Here is a 14,423-nt window from a genome sequence, read left to right as displayed (position 1 = left end):
TCCAATCATATAACTGTTTCTGATATAAATTATTGTAGTTTGTGTCAAAAATTTAAGATAGTAAGATCAAGGAAATCTATCTCGTTTATTTGAATATTGAAGGTGAAATGAATCCCCCAGGTGTTGTTATTTAACGATTGACAATGTGGCAGTTGGTATGTCCCCTTCCCAAATAAAAAGATAACCAAAACAAAAGATAACCAAATAAACTACATGTGTACATGCACAATTACACAAAAAAGGTAGCTTGAAATGCGGAAAAAACAGATGTCTATGTTGCTCTACCATCACTAACACTGATTTTTTTCAATCACATCAAACTAAAAATAAATACCAAATCGAGACCCAATTGAATTGTCAATCAAAATATGTTATTTATCTAATCAACTGTGAGTGTGGTCTTCACTATGTGAGAAGAACAATACAACCCCTACATTGCCGTTTGAACAAACATCAATCCAACTGCAAAAATATATTTATTTGACATAGTATTTCTAAACACTGTACTCTTGCCCACAATAATAATTTTGAATGTTTTACTATCACACCAATTGAACAAATAGACGAACTTAGAGCAGACCGGTTCGATTCACTGTGTAAACGAGAGATATTCTGCATATACAAGTTAAAGATCCTAATACCTGAGGGACTCAGTGACGTAATGGAGACAATCATTTGATTTAAACTATAAATCCAGTTTCATACAAATTGCTGATACAAAAGAAAAGATTTCGTTATCAAGTTAATTTAAATTACAATTTAGACCGTGAAAAGAAAAATTATATACAAAAAAAGCATAATTAAAGTTTAAAACCACATTTTTTTCTTGCAATATAATGCACTCCCTGATATAGGTTTTGACACAAACTACAAGAATTTATATCAGAAACAGTTATATGATTGGATCTATATTTTTAAAAGATCGTATTTCTATAAAGTTTTAGTAGTAAAACTCTTCACCCATTGTTTAGGGTGACCATCAATTTACATACCAAGTCTATCTTAACATGACTATATTAGTATTAGCAAAGAATGCGCGAGGAAAAATCACATACGAATTTAGCGGTATATTACCATGACAACCCAGGACGCTATACAGTGAAGATTGAAATTGCAGTCACATCTTCCCAACACCTTTCAGATTTTAAATATATTTTAATAGTTTTTACTACACAGAATTTTTATTACAGAAATATTTTATTACTGTTAATAGGGACACTCTAAACCGATTTTTAATGTATTGTATAATATATTTTTTAGCTAATTTTTGTCTAGGTATCCTAGTGTAAACATGACCTGTAAGCTTGACCCGGTAGCTTTTAGCCTAACCGACCTCACGTTCGGTTATTTAACCTGCACTCCACCTACCATTGTCATTTGTACGCTACCTGAGGAAGAAACCACTTTGGTTTTGATTCACTTTGTTGTTGTTCTTTGTACTAAATAAAATCCTTTTGTACCTACTTTGTCTACATGACTGGGATGAACGAACAATTCTAACCGTGGATCATCCACAAACCGGCTGCTCCAGAGAGGTATCCGCCTGTTTCTCCGTTACTCCTGACATCCACATATATGGCATTCCCATACCCTGGTGAACCCACTTAACAGTTTATGAGGTATTTGTATTCAGTGGCAAACTGATGCTCACTCAAAAATGCTCACTACACCGCTTGATTAATGCCTTGAAGTGTGTCGTTTCCAAAATTGGGTCACTTCTTGGGGGTATTTGACCTCAGAGCCCTGCAATTGTGGGCCACTACTGTGAAAATTAGCAAAATAGGCTTCAAATGCGCATAGTGCTTTCACTCCTGAGCCCTGTCATACATCCAGGCAAATAAAAAATGCCTTGAGGTATTTAGTTTCCAAACTGGGGTAACTTCTCAGGGGTTTCCACTGTGCTCTGGTACCTCAGGGCCTTTACAAAAGTGACATGGCACCCAAACGCCAATGCAGCAAAATCTGTGGTTTAAAAGCTGTATGGCGCTCCTTCCATTCTGAGTCCTGCCATGTGTCCAAAAAGCCATTTAAGGCAACAATATATATATTGCCATACTCGGGAGAAATTAGGTAACAAATTGTGTGGTATTTTTTCTCCTATTACCCCTTGTAAAAATGAAAAATTATTGCAAAAAAATTACTGTTTCATTTTCACGGCCTAATTCTAATATCTTTAAAACACCTATGGTGTTGAAATGATCACTACATCCCTAGGTAAATGCCCTGATGGGTGTAGTTTTTCAAGTGGAGTCACTTCTCAGGGGCTTCCGCTGCACTGGTACCTCAGGGGCTCTGCAAATGCGACAGGACGCCCAAAAAAAATACAGAAAACTCTTCATGCCAAGTACTGCTCCTGGATTTCTGAGCTGTGCCATGTGTCAGTTTATGACCCTGTATGGAACATATTCATACTCGGGAGAAATTGCTTTTGATTTACACAGCCTAATTCCAATAATTTCTGCAAAAAAACTGTGGGTTATGAATGCTCACTATACTCCTAGTTAAGTTTCTTGAGGGGTTTAGTTTCCCCAAGTAGAGTCCCTTTTGGGAGGTTTCCACTGTTTTGTTCCTTCATGGCACCCGAAAACCGTTCCAGAACAATTTGAGCTCCAAAAGCCAAATAGCGCTCCTTCGCTTCTGAGCCATGCCATGTGTCCGAACTGCAGTTTATGACCACATATGGGGTATTTGTGTATTTGGGCGAAATGGTTTTATACATTTTCGGATGCTTTTTTTCTTTTACCTTGTAAAAATGAAAAAACATGCACTATAACTCTTTTATTTGAAAAAAAAAATACATTTAATTTTCATTTTTACGGCTCAATTTAAATAAATTCAGCAAATAAGCTGTGGGTTAAAAATTCTCACTATATTCCTAGATGAACTCCTTTATAAGTGTGCTTTCTCAAATGGGGGCTTCCATTGTTGGGCTTTGCAAATGTGACATGGCACCCGAAAACCATTCCAGCAAAATTTGAGCTCCAAAACCCAAACGACACTCCTTCCCTTCTGAGCCTTGCCATGTGCCCAAACAGCATCTTGTGATCACATATGGGGTATTGGGGCACCCAGGAGATATTGCTTTACAAATGTTGGGGTGCATTTTCTTTAGCCCTTGTAAAAATCTCAGCTAAAACTACATTTCATATGAAAAATTTTGATTTTCACGGCCTACATCCAATACATTCAGCAAAAGACCTGTGGGGTGAAAATGCTCACTATACCTACCCTTAGATGAATTCCTTAGGGAGTTTAGTTTCCAAAATGGTGTCTTTTTGGTGGGTGTTTCCAATGTTTAGGCACCACGAGATGCCTAACACAGGCTTGTCTTTGAGCCCAGTAGCATACTAAGGCCACATGTGGGATATTTTTAAAAACTGCAGAATCTGGGCAATATATATTAAGTTGTGTTTCTCTGATAAAACCTTCTGTGTTACAGAGAAAAATTTATTAAAAATGATTTTTTGGGGAAAAATATTTAATTTGTAATTGTCACCTTTAATTTGCTTTAACTCCAGTGTAATGCCTAAAGGGTTAAGCAACATTCTAAATGCTGTTTTAAATATTTTGAAGCGTGCAGTTTTTAAAATGGGGTGATTTATATGGGCTTTCTAGCACATAGGCCCCCTAAAGCCAGTTCAGAACTGAACTGGTCACTAAAAAATTGATTCGGAAATTTTCTTGAAAATGTGAGAAATTGCTGCTAAAGTTATAAGCCTTCTAACATCCTAGCAAAATAAAATGACATTGAAAAAGTGATGCTATCATAAAGTAAACATATGGTAAATGTTAACTAGTAACTATTTTGTGTGGTATTGCTATCTGTCTGCCTTACAAGTAGATACATTAAAATTTAGAAAAATGCTAATTTTAAATACATTTTGGTGTTTTTCACAATAAACACAATGTATCCACCAAAGTTTACCACTAACATAAAGTACAATGTGTCACAAGAAAACAATTTCAGAATTGCTTGGATGAGTAAAAGCATACAAAAGTTATCACCATATAAATTGACATGTCAGATTTGAAAAAGGGGGCTGTGTCCAGAAATGCAAAATTGGCTGTGTCCTCAAGGGGTTATAGAGGGAAATAAAAAACAAAATTACAAAGTTAAAAAATAAGTGTGACAATCATACACACAACACAGATGAGTTTGATAGTATTTTTTTATTTTGTGTCTGTGCACTATGGCACCATACTTACGATGAATTTTATGGAAGGGTAAAATGACATGGTTTTATCTGCAGTTATTTATAATGTCTTTGTAATTCTGTTGGGTATAATTGTAATACGTGACATGCACATCCCAGGACTTTTAAAAAGTATTTTTGTTTGAAGGGCCTATTCACATCACCGTTGCCCTTCCGTTGAGGGGTTCCGTCGGGTTAACCCCTCAACGGAAAGGCAAACGGAAACCTAAGCTTCCGTTTCCCTCACCATTGATATCAACCATTAGCTAGGTTTCCGTCACCATTGAGTTCAACGGTGAGGGAAACGGAAGCTGAGGTTTCAGTTAGCCTTTCCACTGAGGAGTTAACCCGAAGGAAACCTCCGACAGAACCCCTCAGCGGAACACAGACGGTGATAGGAACACAGCCTAATGCATACTCTTGTTCAAAACATTCCCAGGTGCCTGCGTTTGTTGCCAGAATCTCGCATGTTTACAAGGAAAAAAAACGAAAAAAAAAAACATATTGTTTCAATTCCAGCGCTCTGGTTTTCATACTAAGTTGCTTGTATGCAGTATGTCCCCAGCTTATTTTTTCAGAAACTTTCCTGAGGTACTGAATACAGGATTTATCTTAAATTATTTAGTGGGAGGTCATATGGAAAATTATAAAACAACTCTGCGGAATCCTTATAAACTGTTAGGAATAGACCCACTCTCTTGATTAAGAAACCTTCATTTTCTTGGGGTCTCGGGGGACAGCCCCATTTACACTATGTGTTTCATTCTTGTCATGCGATTCCTCTTCAGGCTGGCGTGAAACAAGTAGACGACAAGTGAGAAGAATACCAAAAACAAGTGCATGGGCGTATCGCTTCAAGGGATCTCCAACAAGCTGGTGGAAAAACAGAACAATGAGAACTAGAAGAAGGAGGACAAAGTTGACAACATCTCTAGGACGTCCAGGGACCAAAGTCAGGACAATTCCACATGCAAGTTCCAGGGATCCGATTGTTTTTCGTAACAGCACGGAGGTAATGCCCAGCTTCTTGAGTCCTGGGAGCGCCTTCAGATAGCTTTTATATGCCCGTCTCTAGAAGAAAAAGAAGAAAGGGATCTAAAAAAAAAACACCTCATAGATTACCATTACTAATATTTTTCATTTTTAGTGTATAATACATAGGTAAACTGCCCTGTGTATTGGGACTTGTTTTCTAATTTCATACATCCCTTTTCAATCCTCCCCATCGCAGACATTTTTTGGATTTTCATTTTAGTTTTTTCCTCACCACCTTCCAAATAACTTTTTAATTTTTCTGTCAATAAAGCCGTATGAGGGTTCGATTTTTGCGAGACGAGTTGTAGATTTTCATGGCACCGTTTATTGTACCATATAATGTACTAGATAACTGGAAAGAAATGATTTGTGGGATGAAATGGGAAAAACAACCGTCAATTCCTCCATATTTTGAGGGATTTCTTTTTTACGGCGTACAACGTGCGGTAAAACGACATGTTGACTTTATTCTGTGGGTCAATACCATTACGGCGATACCAAATTTCTATTGTTTTTTTAGGTTTTACTACTTTTACAAGATGTATTTAGGAAGTTCCACCAATCGCACTAATGGACAATGTTTTTTTAATAAAAATGATTTCAAAAGGTGTACATAGCCTTTAAAAAGTTATTTTTTTTATATATAAAAATGCGTATGAGTGTGTTTGGTGCCACTTATGAACTTACATGTGATCGGTAACAGCTCGATCCTGCGTGGACACGCTGACACTAAACCCGTCAGTGCCGCTGACCTAACAGATACAGGTTTCAGTGCTGGATACAGCTGCTCTTTATACAGAATACAAAGCAGCGGCATCTCAAAAGGTAAAAATAATTTTTAATAAAAAGTATTTAGAAAGTTGCACCAAACACACTGATGGACATTTTTTTATAAAAAACAAACAAAAACTAACACCACAAATTTTCAAAGGTTTTCATTAGCCTTTAACCCCTATCTGCACGAGTAAGTAACTGTACGTCGTTGCGGGAGGTTACTTCCCGCACGAGGACGTACAGTTACTGAGTTTTTTCCGGTGCACACTGTCAGCGACAGCTCACACACCACTCTTGCCGGCCAGCGGTCCTTTGCCGCTGATTTCGGCTAATTAACCCCTTAAATTCGGCGATTGATTACAATCGCCGAATTTTATGGGTTTTCTAGCATATCTGCAGACCCCGGTCCGAAATTGCGGGGTTTGCCGATAGTTAGTATGGCAAACGAAAGTCAAACAATGGCTTCCGTGTCTGCCATGGACGGAAGCCCATCAGGACCAACCTCGGGCTGGTTCTGATGGGCTCCCTGTCAGAGTGACAGGAAGTCACTGTGTCGTTCCCGATGCACACTGTCGGCGACCAGGTGTGCATCGGGAACTTGGAGATCAGCTGTCCCCGACAGTTGACACTCCAGTGTTGCCGATCAGCGGCTCATCGCCACTGATTTCGGCAATTAACCCGTTACATGCGGGGCTCGATTGCAATCTCCGCATGTAGGGGGTTTGTAGCACATCAGCAGCCCCCATGCAATTGTGGGGGCTGCTGATGCTTGTGATGGCATCCGGAGGCCAGGCAACGGCCCTCGGGTCTGCCATGTATGGAAGCCTATGAGGACCAGCCTCTGGCTGGTCCTCGTAGACTAACTGTCAGAGTGACTGTGACGTCACACTGACAGTTGGAATACGTTACACAACCACTCCCAAGATATAGAATAAAAAGTCGCATTCACCCCAAAATAGTACCAATAAAAACTACAACCCGTCCCGCAAAAAACAAGACCTCCCACAGCTTTTTTGACGAAAAAATAAAAAAGTTACGGCTCAGAATAACGGGTCTCAGAAAATATATAATTTTATAGAAACGTAATTTTATTGTGCAAACGCTGCAAAACGTAAAAAAAACTATACACATATGGTATCGGCGTAATCGTACCGACCGGCAGAATAAAGTAAAACGTAATTTATTGCGCACGGTGAACGCTGTAAGAAATAAAGAATTTAAAGCGCCAAAAATCGCTGTTTTTTGGTCACCTTAGCTCTAAAAAAGATCCTGTGGGGTCAAAATGCTCACTATACCCCTAAAAAAATTCCTTGAGGGGTGTAGTTTCCAAAGTGGGGTCACTTTTGGGGGGTTTCGACTGTTTAGGTACCACAAGACCTCTTCAAACCTGACATGGTGCCTAAAATATATTCCTAAAAAAAGGAGGCCCCAAAATCCACTAGGTGCTCCTTTGCTTCTGAGGCCTGTTTTTCAGTCCATTACCGCACTAGGGCCACATGTGGGATATTTCTAAAATCTGCAGAATCTTGGCAATAAATATTGAGTTGCATTTCTCTGGTAAAACCTTCTGTGTTACAGATTTTTTTTTATTACAAATTTGTAAATTTCACCTCTACTTTGCCTTAATTCCTGTGAAACGCCTAAAGGGTTAAAATACTTTCCGAATATGGTTTTGAATACCTTAAAGGAACAGTGTCATCACAAATTATTTTTTTATATGTTAAAGATGTTAGTGCTTTATTAAAAACGTTTATATTCATTTGTGTGTTTGTGTTTTACTGTTTCTTATTTTTACACTTTTTCTTCCCTATGGGGGCTGCCATTTTTTGTTCCATTTCTGTGTGTGTCGATTAACGACACATACAGACATGGAATACGGCAGCCACAGTCCCATAGGGACTGTGAACGGCTCCCATCCCATTGACTTCCGTGTACGGCGTCTGTGTGGGAACTGCGCATGCGCCGCTCCCACACAGTCCAATTCGAAATTGGCGCCGTCCGGCGCCATTTTCCTGTGGACCGGAAGTCGCGGCCGGACAGTAATATTACTACTTCCGGTCGCGGCTTCCGGATTTGTGCACTTGGACCAGCGGCAGCAAACGGAGCGGACGGGCCGGAGGGAGCCGCGGCGGCAGGAGCAGGTAAGAGCTTTCAATGTATGTTCGTGTTTGTGTGTTTACTACTGTATGTAAACCTACTACACTGTGTGTTAGCTCAAAAAATGGCGACACACAGTGTAGGAGGTTACACCGTTCAAACCCCTCGTTTATCCCGGCACTAGCCAGGATAAAGGAGGGGGGGAAGCTGAGAGCTCACTAGAGCGAGGGCTTTTAACCCAATGTTGCAATGCTGCAATTTTGGGAACTAGCTCCATCTAGTGACCAAAAATGGGTAGTATTATAAATTAGAAATAATTTATAATATTTCCTGACTCGCGAAAAAAATAAAAAAAATTTGAACAATGTTTAATCACCCACACACTAAATGTTTAATTTTTTTAAAAAAAACATGTTTTTCTGGCAACACATTCCCTTTAAGCGGTGCAGTTTTCAAAATGGGGTGATTTATGGGGACTTTCTAATATAGAAGGCCCTCAAAGCCACTTCAGAACTGAACTGGTCCCTGAAAAAATGGCCTATTTAAATTTTCTTGAAAATGTGAGAAATTGCAGCTAAAGTTCTAAGTCTTGTAATGTCCTAGAAAAATAAAAGTACGTGAAAAAAAAATGATGCAAACATAAAGTAGACACATGGGAAATGTTAACTAGTAACTATTTTGTGTGGTATTACTATCTGTTTTACAAGCAAATACATTTACATTTAGAAAAATGCTAATTTTTGCAAATATTTGCTAAAATGTGACGTTTTTCACAAATAAATATTTAATTTAATCGACCAAATTTTTTCACTAACATAAAGTACAATATGTCATGAGAAAACAATCTCAGAATTGCTTGGATAGGTAAAAGCATTCCGGAGTTATTACCACATAAAGTGACACATGTCAGATTTGAAAAAATCATCTGTGTCCACAAGGCCAAAACAGGCTGTGTCCTAAAGGGGTTAATAAGAGTACAAAAATGGCATACCTGGGAACCTTCATTAGGCCCCCAGGCTGCCATGACGACCATTGGCATCGTGCGATCGCATCATGGGGGGGGGGGGAGGTGATGGCACGTCAAAGGCTTCCGCCCACTTATTCTAACGGTTTCGATGCAGCAGTCGTTATTGACCGCGGCATGTAAGGGGATAAGCGAGCAGGATCCCACTCGTTACACTGAAGTGTCAGCAGTAAGAATTTTGACCCCACAGTTTTCCAGTAATTATTGCACAGCGGATGGTACAAAGTGGATATTGCAATTTTCCCATGGATATGCCATCTCAGTGCCCAATACGTTGCGCCCAGCTTGTGCCACTGGAGATAAACACCATGAATTGTTGTTAAGCAGGTTCCCCCGGGTATTGCAATGCCATATATGCGAATGTAAAATTGCTTTTTGGGCACACTACAGGGCTCAGAATGAATAACCACCATTTGGCTTTTGTAGCACGGATTTTGCTTGGTAGTAGATTTGTTTGGGGTTTTACTGGTATTTTAAATTATAATGCGGGGTCATACAGTATGTAAGCTGGGCAGACTACATCAGGGCACGATAAGGTGGTAAAATAATGGGATAAATAAATAATCATTGATGTGTAATAGGCTTTGGCGCAATCCTTTATGCACAGGCCAGGTTCTTATGGGCCAGGTGTAACACCCTTTTTCAACAGTCCGCAACTTTGCAGTTTGGAGAACTTTGCTGGAAAAGTGCTGCCCTGGTACAATACAAGCCCCCGCGCTTCCAACAGATGTGCTTGGGCTCTCCCCTTCCTGGTTCCCAAATATAAGGTCCTTGATAACCTCTTCTTGAAATTGTAGAAATGTTCCCCTCTGGCCTGCACATCAGTATGTTTTTTTTCATCCCCACCTTACAAGAGCCATAACTTTTTTTATTTTACCTTCAAAGGAGCTCTAGGGATCAAAGCACCAGGAAAGAGGATGGCCTGCCCTACCGTTTACCGGGTCTACTTTACAAATGGGGTGTAATGTCCACGGCTGCGGGCTGTCAGCTCCGTTCCCCTCCTGACAGCTGCAGCCACGAGTCGGCAAGCGCTGGCCCCAGCCTCCTCCTCAGGAGACGCCAGCGATCGCGTCCACTTACCTCAGCCCGCTCTTGAAGGGGCAGCGCGCGCACCGGATATTGTTGATGACCGTTGACCCATGAGTACCCTGGACTATAAGAGGGGTCCAGCCCCCTAGTTCGATGCCTGAGCGTTGTTGTGTTCCCTAGTTTGTCTATGTGATGGCCTCCTAGTGTGTTACCTGTTCCAGTACCTATACCTGTTCCTAGCAATCCATACATTCCTGGTCTAGTACTGAGCTGTGCCAAAGTCGTGCCGTGCTCCATCCACGACTGACCTGCCTCATCTCGCCTGACGCCCGCCTGCTGCCTAGTCCCAGCCGAGCCTGCCCTGCTGCTGTCTGAGCTGCCACAGGTACCTATAGAACTATAGACTCTCACCTGCTCCCTGTTGGCCAGCTGCCTTACCACTAAGGTGGTACGGCCCAGTGGGTCCACAGACCCTTTGTGACACGGGGGCCACAATAAAAAAATTAATTGAGTGTCTCTTTAAGTCCTACCAGAGGCAAACTTAATAAAAGCCGGTAAATAGCATAATACATAGGTACCAAATTATCGCTTGTTCAAGTCTCTTAGGAAGAATAAATATTTTTGGGAAAAAGTAATGTTTTTAGTAGCGTATAAAAAAATAATAGAAAGTCAAAAAACTTGCCTTTTCCTGATTAAATGAAAAAAACAAAAGCAGTTATTGATATCCCTACAATCGCTAATAAAAATTACACCAGCCCTGCAAAAAACAAACCCTCACAGCGTTTTATTTATGGAAAAATAAAAAAACTTGTGGCTCTCAAAATTGTTTTACCAAAGTTTTTTTCTTTGTAAAAGTTGTACATAATAAAAACCTATATCAATTTATCATCGTAATCGTATTGACCCGCAGAATAAAGTTAACCTGATGTTTTTGTTGCACGGTGAATGCCGTAAAAACAAAACTAAAAAAAATCATGAAGGAATCATTTTTTCCCAATTCCACAAAGATTTTTTCCCCAGTTTTCCAATACAGTAAATGGTGCTAATAAAAGCGACAACTCATCCCACAAAAAACAAGCTCTGTTGACGATAAAACAAAAAAAGTGATGGCTTTTAAAAGGCAGGGAGGAAAGAACGCAAATGAAAAAACGTAAAACGGCTGCGGCAGGAAAAAGTTAGAGGTTTTCTGGTATTTTGGCGTGGTTTTTTATACTGATGACCTATCCACAGGATAGGTCATCAGTATATGATCAGTGGGGGTCCTACACCTGGACCCCGCACCGATCAGCTGTTGCAGCTGCCTCTGGCACCGGGAGTTATACAGTGTTCGCTGCCGGAAGCAGAAGACTCCGACCACTGTATAGCGGCCGTGCTCCAGTACTGGTCCTATATACTTGAAAAGGAGCAGGGCAGCAGTACTGCAGCACGGCCGCTATACAGTGGTCGGAGTCTTCTGCTTCCGGCAGCGAACACTGTATAACTCCCGAAGCCAGAGGCAGCTGCAACAGCTGATCGGTGCGGGGTCCGGGTATTGGACCCCCAGCTATCCTGTGGATAGGTCATCAGTATAAAAAACTGCCCCATGACCAGAAAACCTCTTTTAGACTAAGTTCACACGGAGTATTTTGACGAGTTTTTATGACGCAGAAACCGCGCCAAAAAGCTCGTCAAAAACGGAACGAAAATGCCTCTCGTCGATTTCAATGGGAGGCGGGGACGGTTTTCTCCCGCGAGCAGTAAAACCGGCTCGCGGGAGAAAGAAGCGACATGCCCTATCTTCGGGCGTTTCCGCCTCTGACCTCCCATTGACTTCAATGGTTGGCAGAGAAAGCGTATTTCGCGGCGTTTTATGCCCGCAGCGCCCAATGGCCGCGGGCGAAAAACGCTGCGAAAATTGGCGTGCAGGGAGAGGAAAATCTGCCTCAAACTTCCAAACTGAATTTTGAGGCAGAAATTCTGCTTACAAAATACTCCATGTGAACATATTCACACAGAGTTTTTTGCAGGAGGAAAATCTGCCTCAAAATTCCGTTAATCAAGCGGTCCCTTCTGGGAACCGATCCGGATTTGGCAGCAGCATATGTGGATCTACCTTTGCGCTTTATACATCCAACCTAGGTGAGCATGGTAATGCCCCCTTGCTTCACCCACCTAACATATTGACCTGCACAAGCTGGCGCCGTGTGTTTTTGCTCTCTCTCTTCAAAATTCCGCTTGGAATTTTGAGGCAGATTTTCCTCTACCTGCACGCTTATTTTCACAGCGTTTTTCGCCCGCGGTCATTGAGCGCCGCAGGCATAAAACACCGCAAAATACACTTTCTCTGCCTCCCATTGATGTCAATAGAAGGTCAGAGGCGTAAACACCCGAAGATCGGGCATGTCGCTTCTTTTTCCCGCAAGCCGGTTTTTCCGCTCACGGGAAAAAAACGCCTCCGCCTCCCATTGAAATCAATGGGAGGCATTTTCGGACGTTTTTAGGCGCGTTTTCCGCGTCAAAAAACTCTGTGTGAAGTGGCCCTAAGGCATGCTATACTTTTCCAGGTTAAACAATGAGGACATGTTCAGACGTGGCGGATTTGCTGTTGCATTCCGCTGTGGACAGTTCGCAGTGGAAATGTGCAGCAGACGTTTTTTCCATACCTTTTTAGGTAACTTAGTTCAGATGTTGCGGAAAATAACAGTGCGGAGTTTAGACTGCTAGGCTGAAATCTGCGGCATGTCCGCTGTGATAACCGCAACGTCTGAATTACCTGTCAAATATGCAAACATTGCTGCAGATTCGTTACGTAATCGCTGCGAATTTGCAGCAACATTTGCAGCAGAAAAATTCTGCCACGTCTGAACGTGCCCTAAGGGTCCTTTTACACCGGCCAATATTGGCTGTAAAAACAAGCACGGATCAATGAGACCGCTCGTTTGCGCCTTTCACAAAGAGCCAGTATGGGGACGAGCGGTTGTTACTACGATTTCATTACGAATTTTCATTTCATGATGTCAGCAGCGCGTCTCCGTTTACACAACAATAATATTTTCTGCTGCAGAAACGATAAAGGTCAGCGGATGAACCAGCTCATTCATCGGCCGATCGTTGCCCTCTTTACACATTTGCCCGATAATTGGAACGTGTAAAAGGACCCGGAGGTGAACACCCCTCCCCCATCAGACTTGATCAGAAGGACAATGAGTGAGGGAATTTGTATATATGGCCACCCTCAGTGATCCCATATGTCGCCACACGGCTATCATTTCCTACCTACGTCTTGGCACTATGGGCATAGCTCCTAGATACCATCCTATTTACACGGAGGGTGGTCCCGAACAGATGAACATGGACACCAATGGCCCCATCTCAACTGCATCTCATGCGACATACACTCCATTATGAAGCATCACGGATACGGGTCACAAGCTGCAGTGGCGTCAGTTGTGTCACGGAGACTTCTGGCACCTTCTGTGCGTTCACACTGCGGCAGCCGGGACCGGGAGACTCCGCAGGAATGACCCTAATAGCCTGAATGGAGCCGGTAAGGCCGGCGGTAATATCATCACTGTGGTACCCTGCCGCGGTTCTCCTACACCGATTCCTTCTTACCATCTCGCTGTACGCATCCTTGCTGAGTCTTGGGGTCAGCTTAATGGTTCCCATAAAAACAAAGAAAAGGCCGAGAGCCATAGACAGGGCAACGATGGTTACCGTTCGCGGAGCCGCCATCCCTCGGCCGCCGGTCTCCTCACGGTGAACGTGACCCAATATAACACACGGCTCTTTAGTATTGCAAAACTTGCGCCTGCGCCTTGTGGAGGAGGCTTAAAAGACGCGCGGCCCTAAAGCCTTCGTGTTGCCTTGGATCTCGCTGTGGTGTCTTTTGCATCATTACCGCTAGATATGACGCAGCAGGAACATGAGAGAAAAAGGGGAAAGCCGCAGTTTGTTTAACGATGCTGCATTTGGAAATATTGATGCATGTCCTTAATCAACCAATAACTCATATTGTAAAAATAAATAAATGTGGTTAGAACGCCATCAGTGACACTAACAGTTATAATACACGGCAATACATAAGTATTGCCGTGTATTATAACAGCGATCAGACAATTTGACCCTCAAGTCCCCCAGTAGGGCTAAAAAAAAAAAAAAGTTAAAAAATGGAAATAAAAAGTTGGCGGAAAAAAAATTCACGTTTGAAAACTATTTTTTCCATAAGTCTTTTATTCTAGGAAAAATAAAAATATTAAACTGTACACATTTGGTATCACCACATCCCTAAC

General features: G+C 41.7%; 1 protein-coding gene across 1 annotated transcript; it reads right to left on the bottom strand.

Annotated features, from left to right (window-relative positions):
* Positions 1–4,151: 4,151 nt before the first annotated feature.
* On the bottom strand, positions 4,152–13,958 carry TMEM35A (transmembrane protein 35A). The gene is made up of 2 exons (XM_075835575.1): positions 13,747–13,958; positions 4,152–5,264 (listed from the first exon to the last, which is right to left on the bottom strand). The coding sequence occupies exons 1-2, from the start codon at positions 13,864–13,866 to the stop codon at positions 4,896–4,898; spliced, it is 489 nt and encodes a 162-aa protein (XP_075691690.1). The 5' UTR covers positions 13,867–13,958; the 3' UTR covers positions 4,152–4,895.
* Positions 13,959–14,423: the final 465 nt, after the last annotated feature.

The sequence above is a fragment of the Rhinoderma darwinii genome, chromosome 8 (genome assembly GCF_050947455.1).
Source record: "Rhinoderma darwinii isolate aRhiDar2 chromosome 8, aRhiDar2.hap1, whole genome shotgun sequence".
NCBI classification, from domain to species: Eukaryota; Metazoa; Chordata; class Amphibia; order Anura; family Rhinodermatidae; genus Rhinoderma; species Rhinoderma darwinii.
This window is presented reverse-complemented; position numbering and strand designations above follow the sequence as displayed.

What these genes read in the sequence shown, in the direction of transcription:
- TMEM35A (XM_075835575.1), bottom strand. Translation starts at nt 13,866, where the DNA reads ATGGCGGCTCCGCGAACGGTAACCATCGTTGCCCTGTCTATGGCTCTC. An exon ending in AGGATGCGTACAGCGAGATG is followed by an intron (nt 5,265 to 13,746) that starts GTAAGAAGGAAT and finishes TTTTTCTTCTAG; the next exon opens with AGACGGGCATATAAAAGCTA.